At 40.4% G+C, this 18,019-nt stretch overlaps 1 protein-coding gene across 2 annotated transcripts in view; it reads left to right on the top strand.

Annotated features, from left to right (window-relative positions):
• Positions 1–18,019, top strand: part of CPB2 (carboxypeptidase B2) — a 57,703-nt gene that overhangs the window by 18,519 nt on the left and 21,165 nt on the right. Inside the window, 4 exon segments of one of the 2 annotated variants that reach the window (NM_001045997.2) lie at positions 1,392–1,516; positions 3,322–3,430; positions 7,177–7,278; positions 9,396–9,500. In NM_001045997.2, coding sequence (NP_001039462.1) covers positions 1,392–1,516; positions 3,322–3,430; positions 7,177–7,278; positions 9,396–9,500 — 441 coding nt within the window. 2 annotated transcript variants of the gene reach the window in all.

Raw genomic sequence — 18,019 nt, 5'->3', positions numbered from 1 at the left:
GTTGGTGATTGACAGGGAGGCCTAGTGTGGTGTGGTCCATGGGGTGACAAAGAGTCGGACATGACTGAGCGACTGAACTGAACTAAACTGAATAGGTGTTTGTTTTAAAAAGTTAGCTAAAGTGTAAGCATAAAAACACAGAAGAAAACTGGCTAACATTTTCATGCCTGGAACTGAACTCCCCTGAATGTAGAAAACTGTTAAGAATTACAAAATATCATGATAAAAAAAATTGCTGGCTCCATGGATATCGGGCTAAGGTTTTCTGAGAAGATTAGAGATATAAGAGACTTGTTATGGGGTCTGCTTGTGAAGGATGAAGAAGGAGCTGGAGATGGCGGGGAGCACCCGCAGACCATTGAGCAGCCGCCACTGTGCAAAAAGGAGGGTCAAGCCTGGACAACCTCTAGACTGCAAGACAATCCCGGTGAAAGTTTGACTGGACCACGTAAGTCCTTAAGACAAAGTCAACTGCAAGAGGAAACCCTAATCTGGCAGGAATGGGCCTGCGAAAATATGCCTGCAGTATGCCATCATTGACTGGCTGCAGCCCTGGAGCCGTGCAACCTCAGCCTGTAGGGGATATAGACGGACAACAGCACACAGGGTCAGAGAACTAGGCATTTCCCAGCAGAAGAGCGGCCGCTGTGTTTCCACAGCCGCCACACTGCAGGCAGAGGAAGCACTGCCAGAGGAAGCATCACAGATTCAGCATTTAGGTCTTGTTTGGCCACTATTTGGCCTGTGATTTTTAGACGACTTAGCTTCGAGCCTTAATTTCTTCATCTGAACAATCAAAATAATAACTGCTGCCTAGATTATGGCAAAGAATTAGTAAAAAGATCATAGGCAATGGGTGTGAAAGTGTTTTGAAAAAGCACAGTAAAGCCAGAAAAAACAAAAAACTCAAAACTGTAAATATTATGGAAAGGTTTTGCCCAAAGGCCGCAATTAGATTAAAGGAAAGAAACACCAATGTGATGTTAGAATCAAGGATATGGGATTTTTATTAAAGAAAAGCGCCATTAATCAACTTTCTTTCCAGGCCAACTTTCATTTCTCTTTAAACATCTGACATACACCTCCAGTCCTACAGTTGGACTCTAAATATTCATGCGTTCATTTATCAGTTCATTGCCTCAGCAAATATTTATTGAGTACCTAGTAAATGCCAGGCCCTCATTAGCCACTGGGGTTACAGAATAAAACAAGCCCCGTACAGAATAAATGTTTACACTACCACATGTGTGAATGGGATTGGTGACTGTGAGTGGACCAGTGACCAGAAATTATTTTTTCATTTCCTTTATAGATACTCTTTTATGGCGTTAGCTACAGATGAGAACCATGTGAAAAACTGTCTTTATCAATTTTCCTTCTTGAAACTGCAGATTGTTCTCTGGCAGCCAGTAGCAGCTGAATATATTGTGAAGGGATACGAAGTCCATTTTTTTGTGAATGCATCTGATGTAAGCAATGTGAAAGCCCATTTAAATGCGAGCAGAATTCCATTCAGGTAGGCTTAATTCCATATTTATTGAGTAACTATTATAAGCACTAGGAAATGGAAACCTGCTCCAGAATTCTTGCCTAAAAAATTCCATGGACAGAGGAGGCTGGTGGGCTACAGTCCATGGAGTCACCAAGAGTCAGACACGACTAGCACCTGAGCATACAGACATTATAAGCACCTGTGATGCATTTGGGGCTTCCCAGGGGGCACAGTGGTAAAGAAACCTGCCAATGCAAGAGACTCAGGTTTGACTGCTGGATCAGGACGATCCCCTGACACAGGAAATGGCACCCCGCTCCAGTATTCTTGCTTGGAAAATTCCATGGACTGAGGAGCCTGGTGGGCTACAGTTCGTGGGGCTGCAAAGAGTTGGACATGACTGAGCAACTGAGCACACACACACGCAACACACACCGTGCATTTGCTAGTGGATGGTCTCATTGCTTCCTAGAAAAATGTATACTTACATTAAGCATGCCACATGGAAATCTCTGGAATGGACTTGTGATGAAGCCCAAGAGGCTGGCTCCATGACCTTGAACGAGTGGTTTACTGCTCAAGACCTTGGTCCCTTGTCTGAAATGGACTGTTAGACTCAGTGATCTGTGGAGCCTCTTATGGTTTCTCCCAGTTCCTTCTTAAAATTCCTCTACTCTGTTCCTGGACTTAGGAAGCAAAATGTCATTCACTTTAGTAGGCTTTGTGATATCACTTAAAAAAGCAGCTGCTAAAGGGAATTTTGCTTCAAGAGGTCAGCAAGCATTCTGGAATGTCTGGCTCTAAACTAAAATATGCATTAGGTATGCTTTCTGTTCAAAGCCCATGCCTTCTTCCTTTTAGAGTCTCCTGTCCATATCTCCTTTCGCATCCATTACCCAAGCATCAGTGTTTTCCTGCCGCCCTAGCACTTCCTGGATGCCAAGCAATCTTTGGATAACGTATTATGATTATTATAATAACATGTTATTAGTATCTGATGCCTTTCAGGAAAGGTACTGAGCTTTTCTATACATTGTATCTTTTAACCCTTATTAAACCCTGTGAGGTAGATACTATCCTCACTGTGTGTAAGAAAATGTTTCAGATTTACAAAGGAATTTCTCAAGGTCAACCAGCTAGAATGTGGCACATCCAGGACTCTAACTCAGAACTTTCTGATGTCAAAGTCTTGGCTTTTACCTGTTGGTCTAAACAAAAGTCTGAGCCACCAGGGAAGCCCCTGGAGAAGGGAATGGCTACTCACTCCCCTATTCTTGGCTGGAGAATTCCATGCAAGAGAATTCCTCTTCCATGGAGTCACAAAGAGTTGGACACGACTGAACAACTAACTCTAAATAAAAGTACAGAAAGCTTTATTAGAATGGCAGCTAACTTTTTCTTGTTCATTCCAGGTGACAGAATGGCTCAATTTCGTCTTAGTTAAAATGTTTGTGCCTAAGTTAACTGTGTGACCCCTTGCAAGAGGAATTAAATGAGATCACTTTCCTATACCTTCCTTATTCCTGTGTTCATTTAAAAGGCATTAATAAGTCACCATCAAGAAATGTTGATGATGTTGGAGAAAGGGTCAGGTTTTGAAGGCCCTGAAAGCATACTCTACAGGAGCCACTGTCTCTCCAGCGCCCATGCGGCTCTATGCAGAGGGCTTGTGAATTTCAGCCCGTCATGCTAGTGGTGTTTTCATCTTGAGCTTGCTAGATTTCTTAGTGACTTTCCCCCCACACTTGCCTGTTGTGTCTGCGATGGGCCACGAGGGAAAATTAGAGCCCTGTTTGGAAACCAGCTCATACTCTTGTTTCATCACCCAGGGTCCTGGTGGAAAATGTGGAAGATCTTATCCGGCAGCAGACTTCCAATGACACCATCAGCCCCCGGGCATCCTCCTCCTACTATGAACAGTATCACTCACTAAATGAGGTAAGTTGTCAACGTTTCTCTCCAAACTGCCTGTTTTTATTGAATGAGCATTGCCATTTCAGCCATGGGAAATTATTAGAGAATCATAATTAGTGGAAGAGGGTGAAAAAAAATCACTATTAGATTGATTATACAGAGGTAATTGGTCCTTTTGTAGACATCTTGCCTGGAAAGATTGCATCATATTTTGGACTTTGCCCCTCTAAGCAGGCTATTTGTCCATAGCTAAGAATATCTCTGATTGTCAGGAGTAACACTACATTCTAAGGAACAACAGAAAATTAAAAAATAAGACCTTTTTATTGAAACTGCCACACACACAAAAAATAGCACTCCAGCCATTATCCTAAATGAATTCTTACCGAATAACTGCCACATTATCTCACTGAATTAAAGGAATTTATTCACTTATATTTAGGATGCAAAAGTGTTTAAGTGTATTTTATTCTTTTCAGAAGGAACCTGTTTAAAATACTAATAGTAATAGTAATGATTATGATGATGCCTGTATTTTAATATTTAAGAAATTGGTTTCTTTTCCTCTTAGTACTTACGGGTTCCAATTTTCCTAGAGGAAACCTAAGCTTGATACCATGTTCAGTTGACCTCAATAAGCTTTCACATCATACTTTAAGAGCCATTTCCCCATATTTGTTCCCTTAAAGGCTAAACCCCTTTCTTTTCAATATAATACTCTCCAAGTAGTATAAAATCCCTTGATACCTTTTATTCTTTCATAGGAGTACTGCTATATTCCTTAATAGAAGTTGTGTTGTTTTTTTTTTATCATTTTTGGCTAGGCGCCCAGAAACTGTTAAGAACCATATCCATACTTTTGTGACATCTAACATTTAAATAATAAGCATCAATTTTCTATTTAATCTTCAAACCCATCTGTTCTTTTCCAGTTAGTTAAACCAGAACTCAGTCTTCCCTAGTGGCACAGATGGTAAAGAATCTGCCTTCAATGCAGGAGAACTGGGTTCAATCCCTGGGTCGAGAAGATCCCCTGGAGAAGGGAATGGCTACCCACTCCAGTTTTCTTGCCTGGAGAATTCCAGAGACAGAGGAGCTGTCAGGCTACAGTCCATGGGGTCGCAAAGAGTCGGACATGACTGAGTGACTAACACTTTCTTTCAAACCAGAGATCAGCAGGCTTCTAGGACTGATGTGCCGGGCTGGTGGACGGGGATCTTAACATTTCAGCCCTCTCCTTTCTCTCTCCTACCTTGACTTTGTCTGTTCCACCTAAACTATCTCCATCCAGCCGCCTACATCAGCCCTGCATGAGTAACCTTGAGGCCTGGAGTTGAGAGGTTGGGTAGGCAGGATTGACAAGTGGAGAAGGTGACAGTGTCACTGCTGTGTTGGGTTTGGTGGGAAGAACGAGATGCCTTAAACAGAAGTATTTAAAATATGTTGCTGGGTTTTTCCTGGCAGACCAGGAAAAATTCCTTGCGTTAAGTGCCAAGGGCCTAGGTTCAATCCATGGTCAGGGAATTAAGATCCCACAAGCTGTGTAGTGCAGCCTAACTAAATAAACAAAGGATTTGAACATTTAAAAAGAGTATTTTTGGGGGTATATTTTAAGTATTTTGTTCAAAGAGGTTATTTTTTTTTTCTTATCCTCTCCCCAGGAAAGAGTTGGAAAGACATGGGAGGAAAACAGTATTAGTTAGCCACAGTAGTAGTAGTGTTAGTCACTCAGTCTTGTTCGACTCTTTGTAACCCATGGACTGTAGCCCGCTAGGCTCCTCCATCCATGGGATTCTCTAGGCAAGAATACTGGAGTGGGTTGTCATTCCCTTCTCCAGGGCAACTTCTTGACCCAAGGATTGAGCCTGGGTCTCCTGCGTTGCAGGCAGATTCTTTACCACCTGAGCTACAGTCTGTTGTAACAAAGTGCCATTTATTGAGTGGCTTAGACAACAGAAATTTATTCTCTCACAGTTCTGGAGGTTGGAAGTCCAAGAACAAGGTGTCAGGAGAGCTGGTTTGTTCTGAGACATCTCTCCTTGGCTTGTGGATGGCCACCTCCTCACATGGCCTTTTCTTAGTGTGCGCACATCCCTGAAGTCTCGCTGACCATTGTAGTCTCCACTTCCTATTAGAATCCCAGTCGGGTTGGGTTGGGGCCCACACTGACACTTCAGTGCAACTTAATTACCACTTTAAAGGCCCTGTCTCCAAATACAGTCATGTTCTAAGGTATTGGGGATTAATATACACATTTGAGGGGGAACACAATTCATTTCATCACAATGACATTTCAGAAAACAGTTTGGATATCTTCATCCTTCCCATCCTGAATCTTTTCTAAGAGGTTTGTAGCAATTGCGGCAATCTTTCTCCCCCAAATTCTGCCTTTCTTCCCCTTCAGCTCTGCTCTTCAGTCCACATTCATGTTCACTTGGAGAGCAAAAGGGGTTTCTTTTGTCATTGACTCTCACTAGGAAATTTTAAGTAAGCTACAGTAGGGGAGAAAAACAAATGACCAAAAAACACGTCTTAAAACAAATGGCAAAAGAAGAGCATTATTCAAAGGATGTAACCTTGATTATTGCAGATTAGATTTAAAGTTTTCTATAAAGCTGCCTTACTATAATTAATATAATACAGCCTCCCTTGTTGGAGGAAATCTACTGAACTATCAGTGCTGTAACACAAAATAGGTGGATGGAGCAGTTCTCTTAGATGTGTGCGTGCCTTAGAAGAGTAGCACAGTAAACAGAGGAAATCACAGATGGTTAAATTTTCAACACCACAGACACTGACAGCATTGGTACTTGGCAGCAGGTAGACCTTCCAGAAGCATCTTAATTCCTCACACAGAACAACCCATCACACATACCACTCGCCCTAGTTACGCTCCTGTAAGAAGACCCAAGGATAAATGGTACTCCTCTTCCCTTCAGCTAGGACTGCTATTTGAAATTACCTTCAGCAAATTTCCTAGAAACGAGGCCAAGGGTTGGTTATTTCCATTACAAAAGGTGTAAACATTTTTAAATGGCCCCTGAGAAGTTGGTCTACTTTAAAACATGATCAGGCTCCACCACTCAACACCTGCTTTGAAGTGGGGGCTAGCCTAAAGTCAGGACTAGAAATTTATTTGTTTGTTTCCTTCTACTATAATCTTGTCAGAATCGCAAACCACTAGACTTCCACCTAGGAGAGAGTTTTAGAATCAAACTCCTTCCCTGGATAGAAGAGATTCTTTTTTCCTCCAGACTGTTCTCCCCTTTGCTTCTCATCATTTCACACCCCTTGTTGTGAGTCCACAAGTCTCCACTGGGAAAAAAAGGCAGCTCCATTTATCCTGTGCAAAGACAGTGCCCGGGGCTTCCTTAGGTTACCCTTGAAAAGTGAATATTTTTTTTAAAATCTCATATAAAAATGAACTCTTGAATGGTAAATAGGATTTCATACACAGAGGTGAGGATTTGACATTATCAGCCTTTAAAAATAACTTAAGGAGTTATCCTTTAAAGATGATATTTCCCTACTTTGTCGTAAGTTTCTTAGTACATTTCCACTTTCCCTAAACCTTGATACTTCTCAAAAGTTTAATTTTATTGATTTTCCTAAGCAGCAGAAGAAACACTCTGCCTCAAGTGTTTTAGTTCCTCTTTATCTCCACAAAATTTTTTCTAGAGGGATAACCCTTCCTGGAAGAATTTGTCTGTTTCCTTTGTCAGGGAAATGCTTTGAACTTGCTCTGTGACCACTGGTTTCTGCTTTGATAGATCTATTCTTGGATAGAAGTTATGACTGAGCGGTATCCTGATATGGTTGAAAAAATCCACATTGGATCCTCATACGAGAAGTACCCACTTTATGTTTTAAAGGTATGGGAAGAGTCATTGATTTTTCAACTTTGGGGAGGTATTAATTCTCCAGTGGTGCTTGTTATTACTTGGATTTTCTTTTGAGTTCTGGAAATATGTGTATTACAAATGATCCTCGACTTTAATATCCAGATCTTCAGTGATTGGTGATTACCTTTAAATTGTTTTCCTTTGCTACTACAGTGTTGACCTAAGAGTAGTAACCTCAGTTTTAGAATCTACTCTGTGACATAGATAAGTCATTTAACCTTTCTGGGTTTCAATGCCTACCTTCATAAAACAAGGAGAGTGGTCTGGATTATCTTTCAAGTCCTCTTTTATTTATACCACCACAACCACCACCCTCAGCACCACCACTGACTGACTGACTTAGGCCAAAAAAAAGGAAAGGGATCTGTTTTGAATAAACATTGACATTACTATAGTTTTTAGAACCAAAGGAGTTGAACAACAGGAACTAGGAAAGAATAGGAACCAGAGCAATGCTGGGATTCTTGGCAGTAGGGCTGATATGACCGTTTCTGCTTCAGTTACCATCTGTTTGGTTATTTATTCTCAGTTGAACAAACTGGTCTTAGTAAAGTCAGTGAATTGGGCCACAGGAAGAATATTGGGAACCATGAAACCAAACTGATTTCTGCCTGTTCATTTCTAATTCTGCAGTTCTGTTGCTATTTTTAAAACCACTCTTTCTCCTAAAAAAAAAAAAATTAAAAAGAAGGTCTGAAAAAATTTAATTATTGGAGAAATACATTTGATTTAGTAAAATTTCATTCACACATGGTTTCCTCACATGTTCTAAACTGTGAGAGGTGAGGCTCTTTGATTGTCCAAAGATAAGATTTGGAGTCAGGATTTCTGGGTTTTAATCCGTTCTGACGAGAGCTTGCAGTACAAAGTCAGACCCTAGGCAACATTGGGTTCTCTTGGCAGCTGAGTTAGTCTACCGGGCTGGATCCATGTAATCATGGCATACCCACCTATGACATTTACTTTTTGCCCTGTTGCATGTACTCTTTGGAACTTCTGTTTCTGGGACCTGATATACATGTTGGAAAACCATGCTTCCTGCAAGCTTTAGTCCCAGTCTCAATCAAGGATGTGCACATCGTGGGAGTCCCTAGGGTTCCTCAGTGTCAGAATGGGTACCAAGAGAATTTGCTCAGCCACAGTTAAACAGAAGGTCGAATAAAGCAACTAGTCGAAACAACTCAGGATTGTCTTTTAAGTTGAGGAGATTAAATCAGTTGGGAAATTCTCTTTGTACAATTTGATCCTTTGTGGCCAAAGCTTTCCACACTTGCCTTTTTGTTGGACATCAGTAACTTCAGGTTTGTTAAGAAGAAAACTCCCTGAGTGGTATAGATGGCAATTTAAAAATGGAACCCTCTCTTTTTCTTGCTTTGGAATTCCAACCCCACATATTTCTTTGATTTTGCAACACTCTTCTCCCTTCCCTCCATACTCTAAAATTGTGTAATATTTAAAAGTAGATGAATGATGATTTATTTTATATAGAGGTGTTTGTGAGAATTCTTCTAAAGTCATCAAAGGCTATCATTGAAGACAAGTTGGTAGTTCTTATTCCAGAAAGTTGGCGGCTTACACTAGTACCCTAGATGGTAAATCAGAATAAGGTCTCTGTCCCCAGACCTGTTGATAATAAATTGATGTCAAGTTAGATGTGTGTTTATTTTTGTGTGAAATAAGGAATGATCTACACGTTAAATAAAAGTGTGCACCCTGGGAAAATGGTGAGGGAGTCCAAGGTTGTCTTAGGCACCACTAACTTCCCTCTCCCAAGCCTTTCTTTGTGCCCACTTCCCACAGAGAGCTGCCCACCCAACACAGGCTCATTTCATTCTAACTGCAGTGTGAAGATATGGCCTGAAGCACTAGTTCTTGGGTCTCTACTTCTGCAATTTCTCATGTAGCTCTGGTACCATCGGGTATTTGTTTAGGAATAAAAAGAATTTTAAACCAAGAATTTTCCAAGGAATGAAGAGAATAGGGGATATTTCATAGATTTGCTAAAAGGATGAAATCGAAGCCCTGGTATTCAGGAAGTTATTATCCTAAAGCTGCTTCTTACTTGTTTTTTGATTTTCTCTGAGCAGGTTTCTAAAAAAGAACAAAGGGCCAAAAATGCCATGTGGATTGACTGTGGAATCCACGCCAGAGAGTGGATCTCTCCTGCTTTCTGCTTGTGGTTCGTGGGCTCTGTAAGTATTCACATTCTCTGAAAGCCCAGAGCTTCTCAGGATGTGGCCTCAGACCACTTGCAGTAGATTCAACTGGCCTGTTTATTAGATGCGTTTTCCTAGGTCACCTCCTAGAATTCTCAGCTTGAAATCTCTGGGGGTGAGACTTGGGAATCTACAATGATCTCATGCTTCTTAGGTGACTTTCATGCATATTGAGAACCATGAATTTAAGCATTTAAATTACCCTAAAGATTATCTGCCTTATCTTTTCTACATTTCCAGCTGGTACTAAACACTGGCTTCCCCAGTGGCTCAGATGGTAAAGGATCTGCCTAAAATGTGAGAGGCCTGGGTTCGATCCCTGGGTTGGGAAGGTCCCCTGGAGAAGGGCATGGCAACCCACTCCAGTATTCTTGCCTGGAGAATCCTCATGGACAGTGGAGCCTGGTGAGTTACAGTCCCTGGGGTCACAAAGAGTTGGACACGACTGAGTGACTAAGCACACAAACACTGGAGGGCTTCCCCGGTGGCTAATATGGTAAAAGAATCGGCCTGTAATGCAGGAGACCTGGGTTTGATCCCTCGATTGAGAAGATCACCTGGAGAAGAGAATGTCTACCCACTTCAGTATTCTTGCCCAAAGAATTCCATGGACAGAGAGAGCCTGGCAGGGTACAGTCCATGGGGTCGCAACGAGTTGGACATGACTGAGTAACTAACACACTTTTCAAACACTGCAGCATAATTAAGAAATAGTATCAGGAAATGGCAACCCACTCCAGTATTCTTGCCTGGAAAATCCCATGGACAGAGGAGCCTGGAAGGATACAGTCCATGGGGTTGCAAAGAGTTGGATGTGACTGAGCGACTGAGCATACACACCTGCAGTTGTAATACATTTACTAACTAAAAGAAAGAACTGAAGCAATTGTCTAAATTGAGTCCCAATTAATTTTTTTCTTTTGCTTTGAATTATCCAGGTATCTTTTGCCATATTCTGCTCTTAGAAATTGAACATAAAGTACCCCATTGCAGAGCAGATTATATTTTTTTTCCATATATCGTAGTAGGTACTTTTGTCCCTAAAGAAGGCCTTGTAATCAAAAAAATCCATGTATGAGACAAAGAGTATGTCATAATAGTAAAAATTATAATGACTGTAAATCTATATAACAAATGAAAACAGTAAAAATCAATTTTCTGTTCCCTATAACTATATTTTTTTGGCCCACTTAATCAGTGCTCAACATCCGCTTCCTGCATTGGAAATTTAAATTAATGCTGCAGGTTTAAACTGAAATACAACTCTGGGGTCCAGAGAGGACTTAAACAGTACCTACTATTGGGTTAAATAGGTTCTTACCATTGGATAAGGTCTAAATTATTCATCCACACACTAAGACTTGGATAGCTCTTTGTTGTATTTTTAATGGTCATGAGAACGATAGCTTATTTCAGAATCTTCCATTCAAAATGTCTTATATGCTTTTATGTACAGATTTATTCTTTGTCGAATGGTTATTGGTTAACTTGTTGGCAGGCATTGTTATTCTTGTCTAGGATTATAAGAAAGACAAAGCTTCAGTGTCCCCCAGGCAAAGAGAGCTGAGCGATCGTCTGTCACGGGATGGGAATTAGTCAAGCCTTTATCTCCTGCCCTCTAATTGCTCACTCGCTCTTGTGCTCTCTCCTCTGCCACCCTTGCTCCTCATCTTTATTCTTGTTTTTTGCTTTTTTAACTGCAAGACAGTGGTTTCAGTTATATTACTTATCTTTCTGGTGAATCATTCCATCAACGAACATTTATGTGTTGTCTTTGTATGTCAGACATTATTTCTGTAGCGATTATCCTCACTGAGTGATTCATTCACTAGATATAGAACCATAACTGTAAATATATTTATAGATTACTGTGAAAACTCATCAGAAAACATATGCTTGGAGAGCCCCGTGATACACAGATTAAATTCATGGTAAAGAATTAGATTCATGAACATGTTCAACTTGGTTGAAAATGTTATTTTTAAAAATCGTGTCTTTCAACACAGTTAAAATACACCAAGTCAGAATTTTAAGGCTTATAGAGAGAGATTACATGACTTCAGGATCATGATTAAATATCTAGATGGCATACTTTTGAAGTATAAATAACTGGATAAATGGCAGATATGAAAATATTTTTATAAATAACAACATCATTCACAAAGTTAATTAAGAATATTGATTTCGCCCTGGTAGCTCAGATGGTAAAGCATCTGCCTACAATGCAGGAGACCTGGGTTCAATCCCTGGGTCGGGAAGATCCCCTGGAGAAGGAAATGGCAACCCACTTCAGTACCTTTGCCTGGAAAATTCCATGGATGGAGGAGCCTGGTAGGCTTCAGTCCATGGGATTGCAAAGATTTGGACACGACTGAGAAACTTCACTGGTTCACTATCCCTCCTTGTTTTATATTTTATTTATTTTAGGTAGGATTTTTTCAGCAAAATATATGACTTTAACCATTTGGTTTTTATTTATTTAAAAATATTTTGATTATGTATTTATTTGGCTGCGTTGGGTCTTAGTTGCTGCACTTGGAATCTTAAGTTTTGGTGTGCAGGATTTTTTTTTTTTTTTTTTTCCTTTTCAGTTGTGGCAGGTCAACTCTTAGTTGCAGCATGTGGAATCTAGTTTCCTAGCCAGGGATCAAACCTGGGCCCCCTACATTTAAAGTGTAGAGTCTTGGTTGGTGGACAACTAGGGAAGCCCCTCCAACCACTTTTTCTTATTGAAGCATAGTTGGTTTACAATGTTGTGTTAGTTTCAGGTACACAGAAAAGTGAATCAGTTTTATATACTTTTTTTCAGATTATTTTCCCTTATAGATTATTAGAAAATATTGAGTATAGTTTCCTGTGCTATACAGTAGATCTTTGTTATCTATTTTATATATAGTAGTGTTCAGAGAAGGCAATGGTACTCCACTCCAGTACTCTTGCCTGGAAAATCCCATGGATGGAGGAGCCTGGTAGTCTGCAGTCCACGGGGTCGCTAAGAGTCGGACACAACTGAGCGACTTCACTTTCACTTTTCACTTTCATGCATTGGAGAAGGAAATGGCAATCCACGCCAGTGTTCTTGCCTGGAGAATCCCAGGGACGGGGAAGCCTGGTGGGCTGCCATCTATGGGGTTGTACAGAGTCGGACACGACTGAAGAGACTTAGCAGCAGCAGCAGCAGCAGCAGCAGTGTGTATATGTTAATCCCAAACTGCTAATTTGTTCCTCCCCTACTTCCCCTTTGGTAACCATTAGTTTATTTTCTAAGTCTCTGTATGTAACCCTACCTTTAATCCCCACATGCCTGAAGGAAACACAGGTTGCCCCATTACCAAGTTCCCTTGGCCAATCAGAAAAATACCCCAGGTCCTGAGGATCCTGAAACGTTACCTGACTAATCCATTCAGGTCATCCTTCCACTGGGGCCCACATCTCCACTTACAGGCGTTAAGAAGTCTCCTCATTGCAGTTTCTCTCTACTCTCCCTTTCCTCATCCGTTCCTCTGAGGTCCTGGTTTCATTCTGTTGTTGCTCCACAGATTGTCACCGATTCCCACTTGCTCTGGACTGTCATCTTCTTTAATCAAAGACCTGAAGAGGCTCTCCATCAGTCCAGATGGTGCCTTTGTGCATAATCAAAAGGGGGCATGCACTGCTGAAACAATCAGCTCCCCATATGCCAAAAAAAAAAAAAAGAATCTGGACTCCTATCTCACACCATATGCAAATATTGACTAAAAGTGGATCAGACACCTAAGTTTAAAAGCTACAATTACAAAAATCTTAGAAGAAAATTTAGAAGTAGTGAATCTTTGTAATTTTGGATTAGGCAACGAACTATTAGATCTGACACCAAGAGCATAGCAACCAAAGAAAAAAGAGATAAATGAGACTCTATCAAAATTTGGGAGAATGGCATAAAAACCTTTCTGCTTTTCAAAGGACACTATCCAGAAAGCTAAAAGACAACTCACAAAATGGGAGAAAATCTTTGCAAATTATAGATGATGAGGGACTCATATCCAAAATATATAAATAAATTTAACAAATAAACAATGCAAAGATAAATAATCTAGTTTTTAAATGGGCAAAATATCTGAAAAGACAATTCTCAGAGAAGATATACAAATAGTCAATAAGCATATGAAAAGATGCTCAACAGCATTAGTCATTAGGGAAATGTGAGTCAAAACCACAGAGATACATACCACTTCCTACCCAATGAAGTGAAGTGAAGTAAAAGTCGCTCAGTTGTGTCCAACTCTTTGCGACTTCATGGACCATACAGTCCATGGAATTCTCCAGGCCAGAATACTGGAGTGGGTAGCTGTTCCCTTCTCCAGGGGATCTTCCCAACCCACGGATTGAACCCAGGCCTCCTCCATTGCAGGCGGATTCTTTACCAGCTGAGCCACAAGGGAAGCCCTCCTACCCAATAGGATGACAAAAATTTTTAAATAGCAAATAACAAATATTGGTAAGAGTGTGGAAAAACTGGAACTCTTATCCATTGCTGTTGGGATCATAAAATGGTGCAACCATGTTAGAAAACAGTTTGACAGTTCCTCGAAAGTTTGAGCATAGAGTTTCCATTTGACCCAGCAATTCCGCTCAGGTATATAGCCAAGAGACTTGAACACATATGTTTACAAATGTTCATAGCAACAATATTCATAAGTCCCAAACTGGAAACAGGGACTTCCCTGGCAGTCCAGTGCTTAAGAGTCCATGCTTCTAAAGCAGGGGGCACCATTCAATCCCTGGTTGGGGAAATAAGATCCCATATGCTGCATGCTGCAGCCAAAAAATTGAAAAAAAAAAAAGTGGAAACAATCCAAATGTCCATCAGCTTATGAGTGGACAAATAAAATGTGGCATATCCTTATAATGGAATACCATTCAGCAACGAGAAGGAATGAAGTACTGATTCAGGCTATAACATGGATGAATCTTGAAAACATTTTGCTAAGTGATAGAAGTCAGACAGAAAAGGCCATATATTTGATTATTCCACTTACATGAAAGGTCTAGAATGGGCAAATGCACAGAGACAGAAAGTTGATTAATGGTTGCCAGAGGCTGGGGGAAGAGAAGGGAGAAAGGGGTAACTCCTAAGGGAGTTTTTTGTATTGATGGGGATTGTGAGAGCTGGACCATAAAGAAGGCAGAATGCCAGAGAATTGATGATTTAGAACTGTGGTGCTGGAGAAGACTCCTGAAAGTCCCTCGGACAGCAAGGAGATCAAACCAGTCAATAAGATTGGGGAGATCAAGGGAGATCAACCCTGAATATTCACTGGAAGGACTGATGCTGAAGCTGAAGTTCCAGTATTTTGGTCATCTGATGCGGACAGAGTACTCACTGGAAAAATCCCTAATGCTGGGAAAGATTAAGGGCAGAAGGAGAAGAGGGCATCAGAGGATGAGATGGCTGGACAGCATCACCAATGTAATGATCATGAACTTGGGCAAACTCTGGTAGATGGTGAGGGACAGGGAGGTCTGGCATGCTGCCGTCCATGGGGTCACAGAGTCGGACACAACTGGGTGACCGAACAACAGCAACATTGATGGGGGTGGTGATGAAAATATCATATAATTGGACAGTGGTGATGGTTGCTTAATTCTGTGAAATATAAAACCCGCTGAACTATGCACTTTAAAATGCTGAATTTTCCGGTATTTGAATAATGTCTCAATAAATTGTTAAAAAAAAATAGGTCCCCCTTCCTCTGGGATTCCAGCTGCAGCCCCACATGAGGGTAGGGCTTGATACATAGAGTAGACGCTGTATTTCAGCTCTCACTCACCCCTTCTGTTTGGAGCTGTGCTTATTAAACAAATATCCGGGCTAATATTTGATCTTCTCTCAGAGACTAACTTTTTGCTGAAAGACTTCCATCCAACCATTGCTAAAGTAGGAAGGAAATAAGGAGAATGAAAAAGACAAAGAAACTGACCATGACATACCTATTAAAAGTCCAGCAATCGCTGTAGAAATAAAAATGATACTTTCTCATTTTAAAGAAAATAAGATCTCCCAATTTTTTTCTGATAATGAATGTGACATTATTATTGAAAAAAATGACTCTAACATAAATTTACTGATTTATAGCATAAAAATGATTTCACTAGTTGCTCAACTACTTAAAGTATTACTTCTTTCGTGCTATAAAATTGCTTCCTTTTCATTAAGCTTTTCTTTCTGACCTATAGTGGGCCAAAAATTAACTTGTACTTTTTCTTTCCTTTCTCCCATATTTAGTAAGTGGTTCAGTTCAGTTCAGTTCAGTCACTCAGTCGTTTCCGACTCCTTGCGACCCGATGAATCTCAGCATGCCAGGCCTCCCTGTCCATCACCATCTCCTGGAGTTCACTCAAACTCACATCCATCGAGTCGGTGATGCCATCCAGCCATCTCATCCTCTGTCGGCCCCTTCTCCTCCTGCCCCCAATCCCTCCCAGCATCAGAATCTTTTCCAATGAGTCAACTCTTAGCATGAGGTGGCCAAAGTACTGGAGTTTCAGCTTTAGCATCATTCCTTGCAAAGAACATCTAGGACTGATCTCCTTCAGAATGGACTGGTTGGATCTCCTTGCTGTCCAAGGTACTCTCAAGAGTCTTCTCCAACACCACAGTTCAAAAGCATCAATTCTTCGGTGCTCAGCTTTCTTCACAGTCCAACTCTCACATCCATTACATGACCACTGGAAAAACCACAGCCTTGACTAGACGGACCTTTGTTGGCAAAGTAATGTCTCTGCTTTTCAATATGCTATCTAGGTTGGTTATAACTTTTCTTCCAAGAAGTAAGTGTCTTTTAATTTCATGGCTGCAATCACCATCTGCAGTGATTTTTGAGCCCAAGAAAATAAAGTCTGACACTGTTTCCCCATCTATTTCCCATGAAGTGATGGGACCAGATGCCATGATCTTCGTTTTCTGAATGTTGAGCTTTAAGCCAACTTTTTCACTCTCCTCTTTCACTTTCATCAAGAGGCTTTTTAGTTCCTCTTCACTTTCTGCCATAAGGGTGGTGTCATCTGCATATCTGAGGTTATTGATATTTCTCCCAGGAATCTTGATTCCAGCTTGTGCTTCTTCCAGTCCAGCGTTTCTCATGATGTACTCTGCATATAAGTTAAATAAGTAGGGTGACAATATACAGCCTTGACGTACTCCTTTCCCTATTTGGAATCAGTCTGTTGTTCCATCCAGTTCTAACTGTTGCTTCCTGACCTGCATATAGGTTTCTCAAGATGCAGGTCAGGTGGTCTGGTATTCCATCTCTTTCAGAATTTTCCACAGTTTATTGTGATCCACACAGTCAAAGGCTTTGGCATAGTCAATAAAGCAGAAATAGATGTTTTTCTGGAACTCTCTTGCTTTTTAGATGATTACCTATGGCAAATAATTTAAATTTGACTATTATGGTTGTTCTAGGAAGATAAGGATATAGTATTTTAAATATTTAAAGAAAAATGGTAACATTTAGCTATAGCAAAGGTAAGATTTAGAAGACATTTTTCTTGGATATTAGCCCCTTATTGATCATATCATTTGCAAATACTTTCTCACATTCAGTAGGTTGTCTTCTTGTTTTGTTGATGGTTTCCTTTGTGGGTGTATGTGAACCTGTATTATACACCTGTAACTTATATAAAATTATACAGCAACGATCCTTCAATTTTTTAAAAAGACATTTTTCTTCTATCAATAATGAAAAATGTTTCTTAACAAAGTCTTTTGAGTAAGTTTAAATCAGCAAAAAATTGTGAACTAATTCACGCATTTAAATGTAGCAATGTAACCACAAATGAAGAATTTATGCCAAAGCTTTGTTGTTGTTTAGTCACTAAGTTGTGTTCGACTCTTTTGGGACACCATGGACTGTATGTAGCCCACCAGGTTCTTCTGTCCGTGTGATTTCCCAGGCAAGAATACTGAAGTAGGCTGCCATATCCTTCTCCAGGGGATCGTCTCAGTCCAGTCATCTAACCCGCGGCTCCTGCGTCTCCTGCATTAGCCAGGCAGGTTCTTTACCTCTAAGTCACCAGATGAAGTCATTTAACTACCTGAAATTTGTCTTTGTGGTTCTCCTGCATCTATAATCAGTCATTTGGGGATTAACTTCTTAGTCACTGGAATGTGGATGTCCTTGGATCATGTGAAAATATGCGACCCTAGCTGGGTATGAATCTAAAGCACAGAAGAACAGTGTCAGATAATGTCTGATAGGAAACTCATAGTCAGTACCTAGGAAAAGCTACCACCGACTTTAAAGCCAAATGACTGAATGCTTGGGAAATACACTCAATTCTAGCAAACATTTAGCTCACGACTTATAAGACAATGCAGAAAATATTATCTAGACATGTCTGGGAATGAGACAAGGTTAGTTTAAGTGGTGACTGATGCAGATTATTATAAAAAGAGTAGAAATATATCTAGGTTTTGTTTCCTTAAATCTTTGTGGTGGGCTTTATGTATTAAT

This window comes from Bos taurus, chromosome 12, assembly GCF_002263795.3.
Source record: "Bos taurus isolate L1 Dominette 01449 registration number 42190680 breed Hereford chromosome 12, ARS-UCD2.0, whole genome shotgun sequence".
Classification (NCBI taxonomy): domain Eukaryota; kingdom Metazoa; phylum Chordata; class Mammalia; order Artiodactyla; family Bovidae; genus Bos; species Bos taurus.
This window is presented reverse-complemented; position numbering and strand designations above follow the sequence as displayed.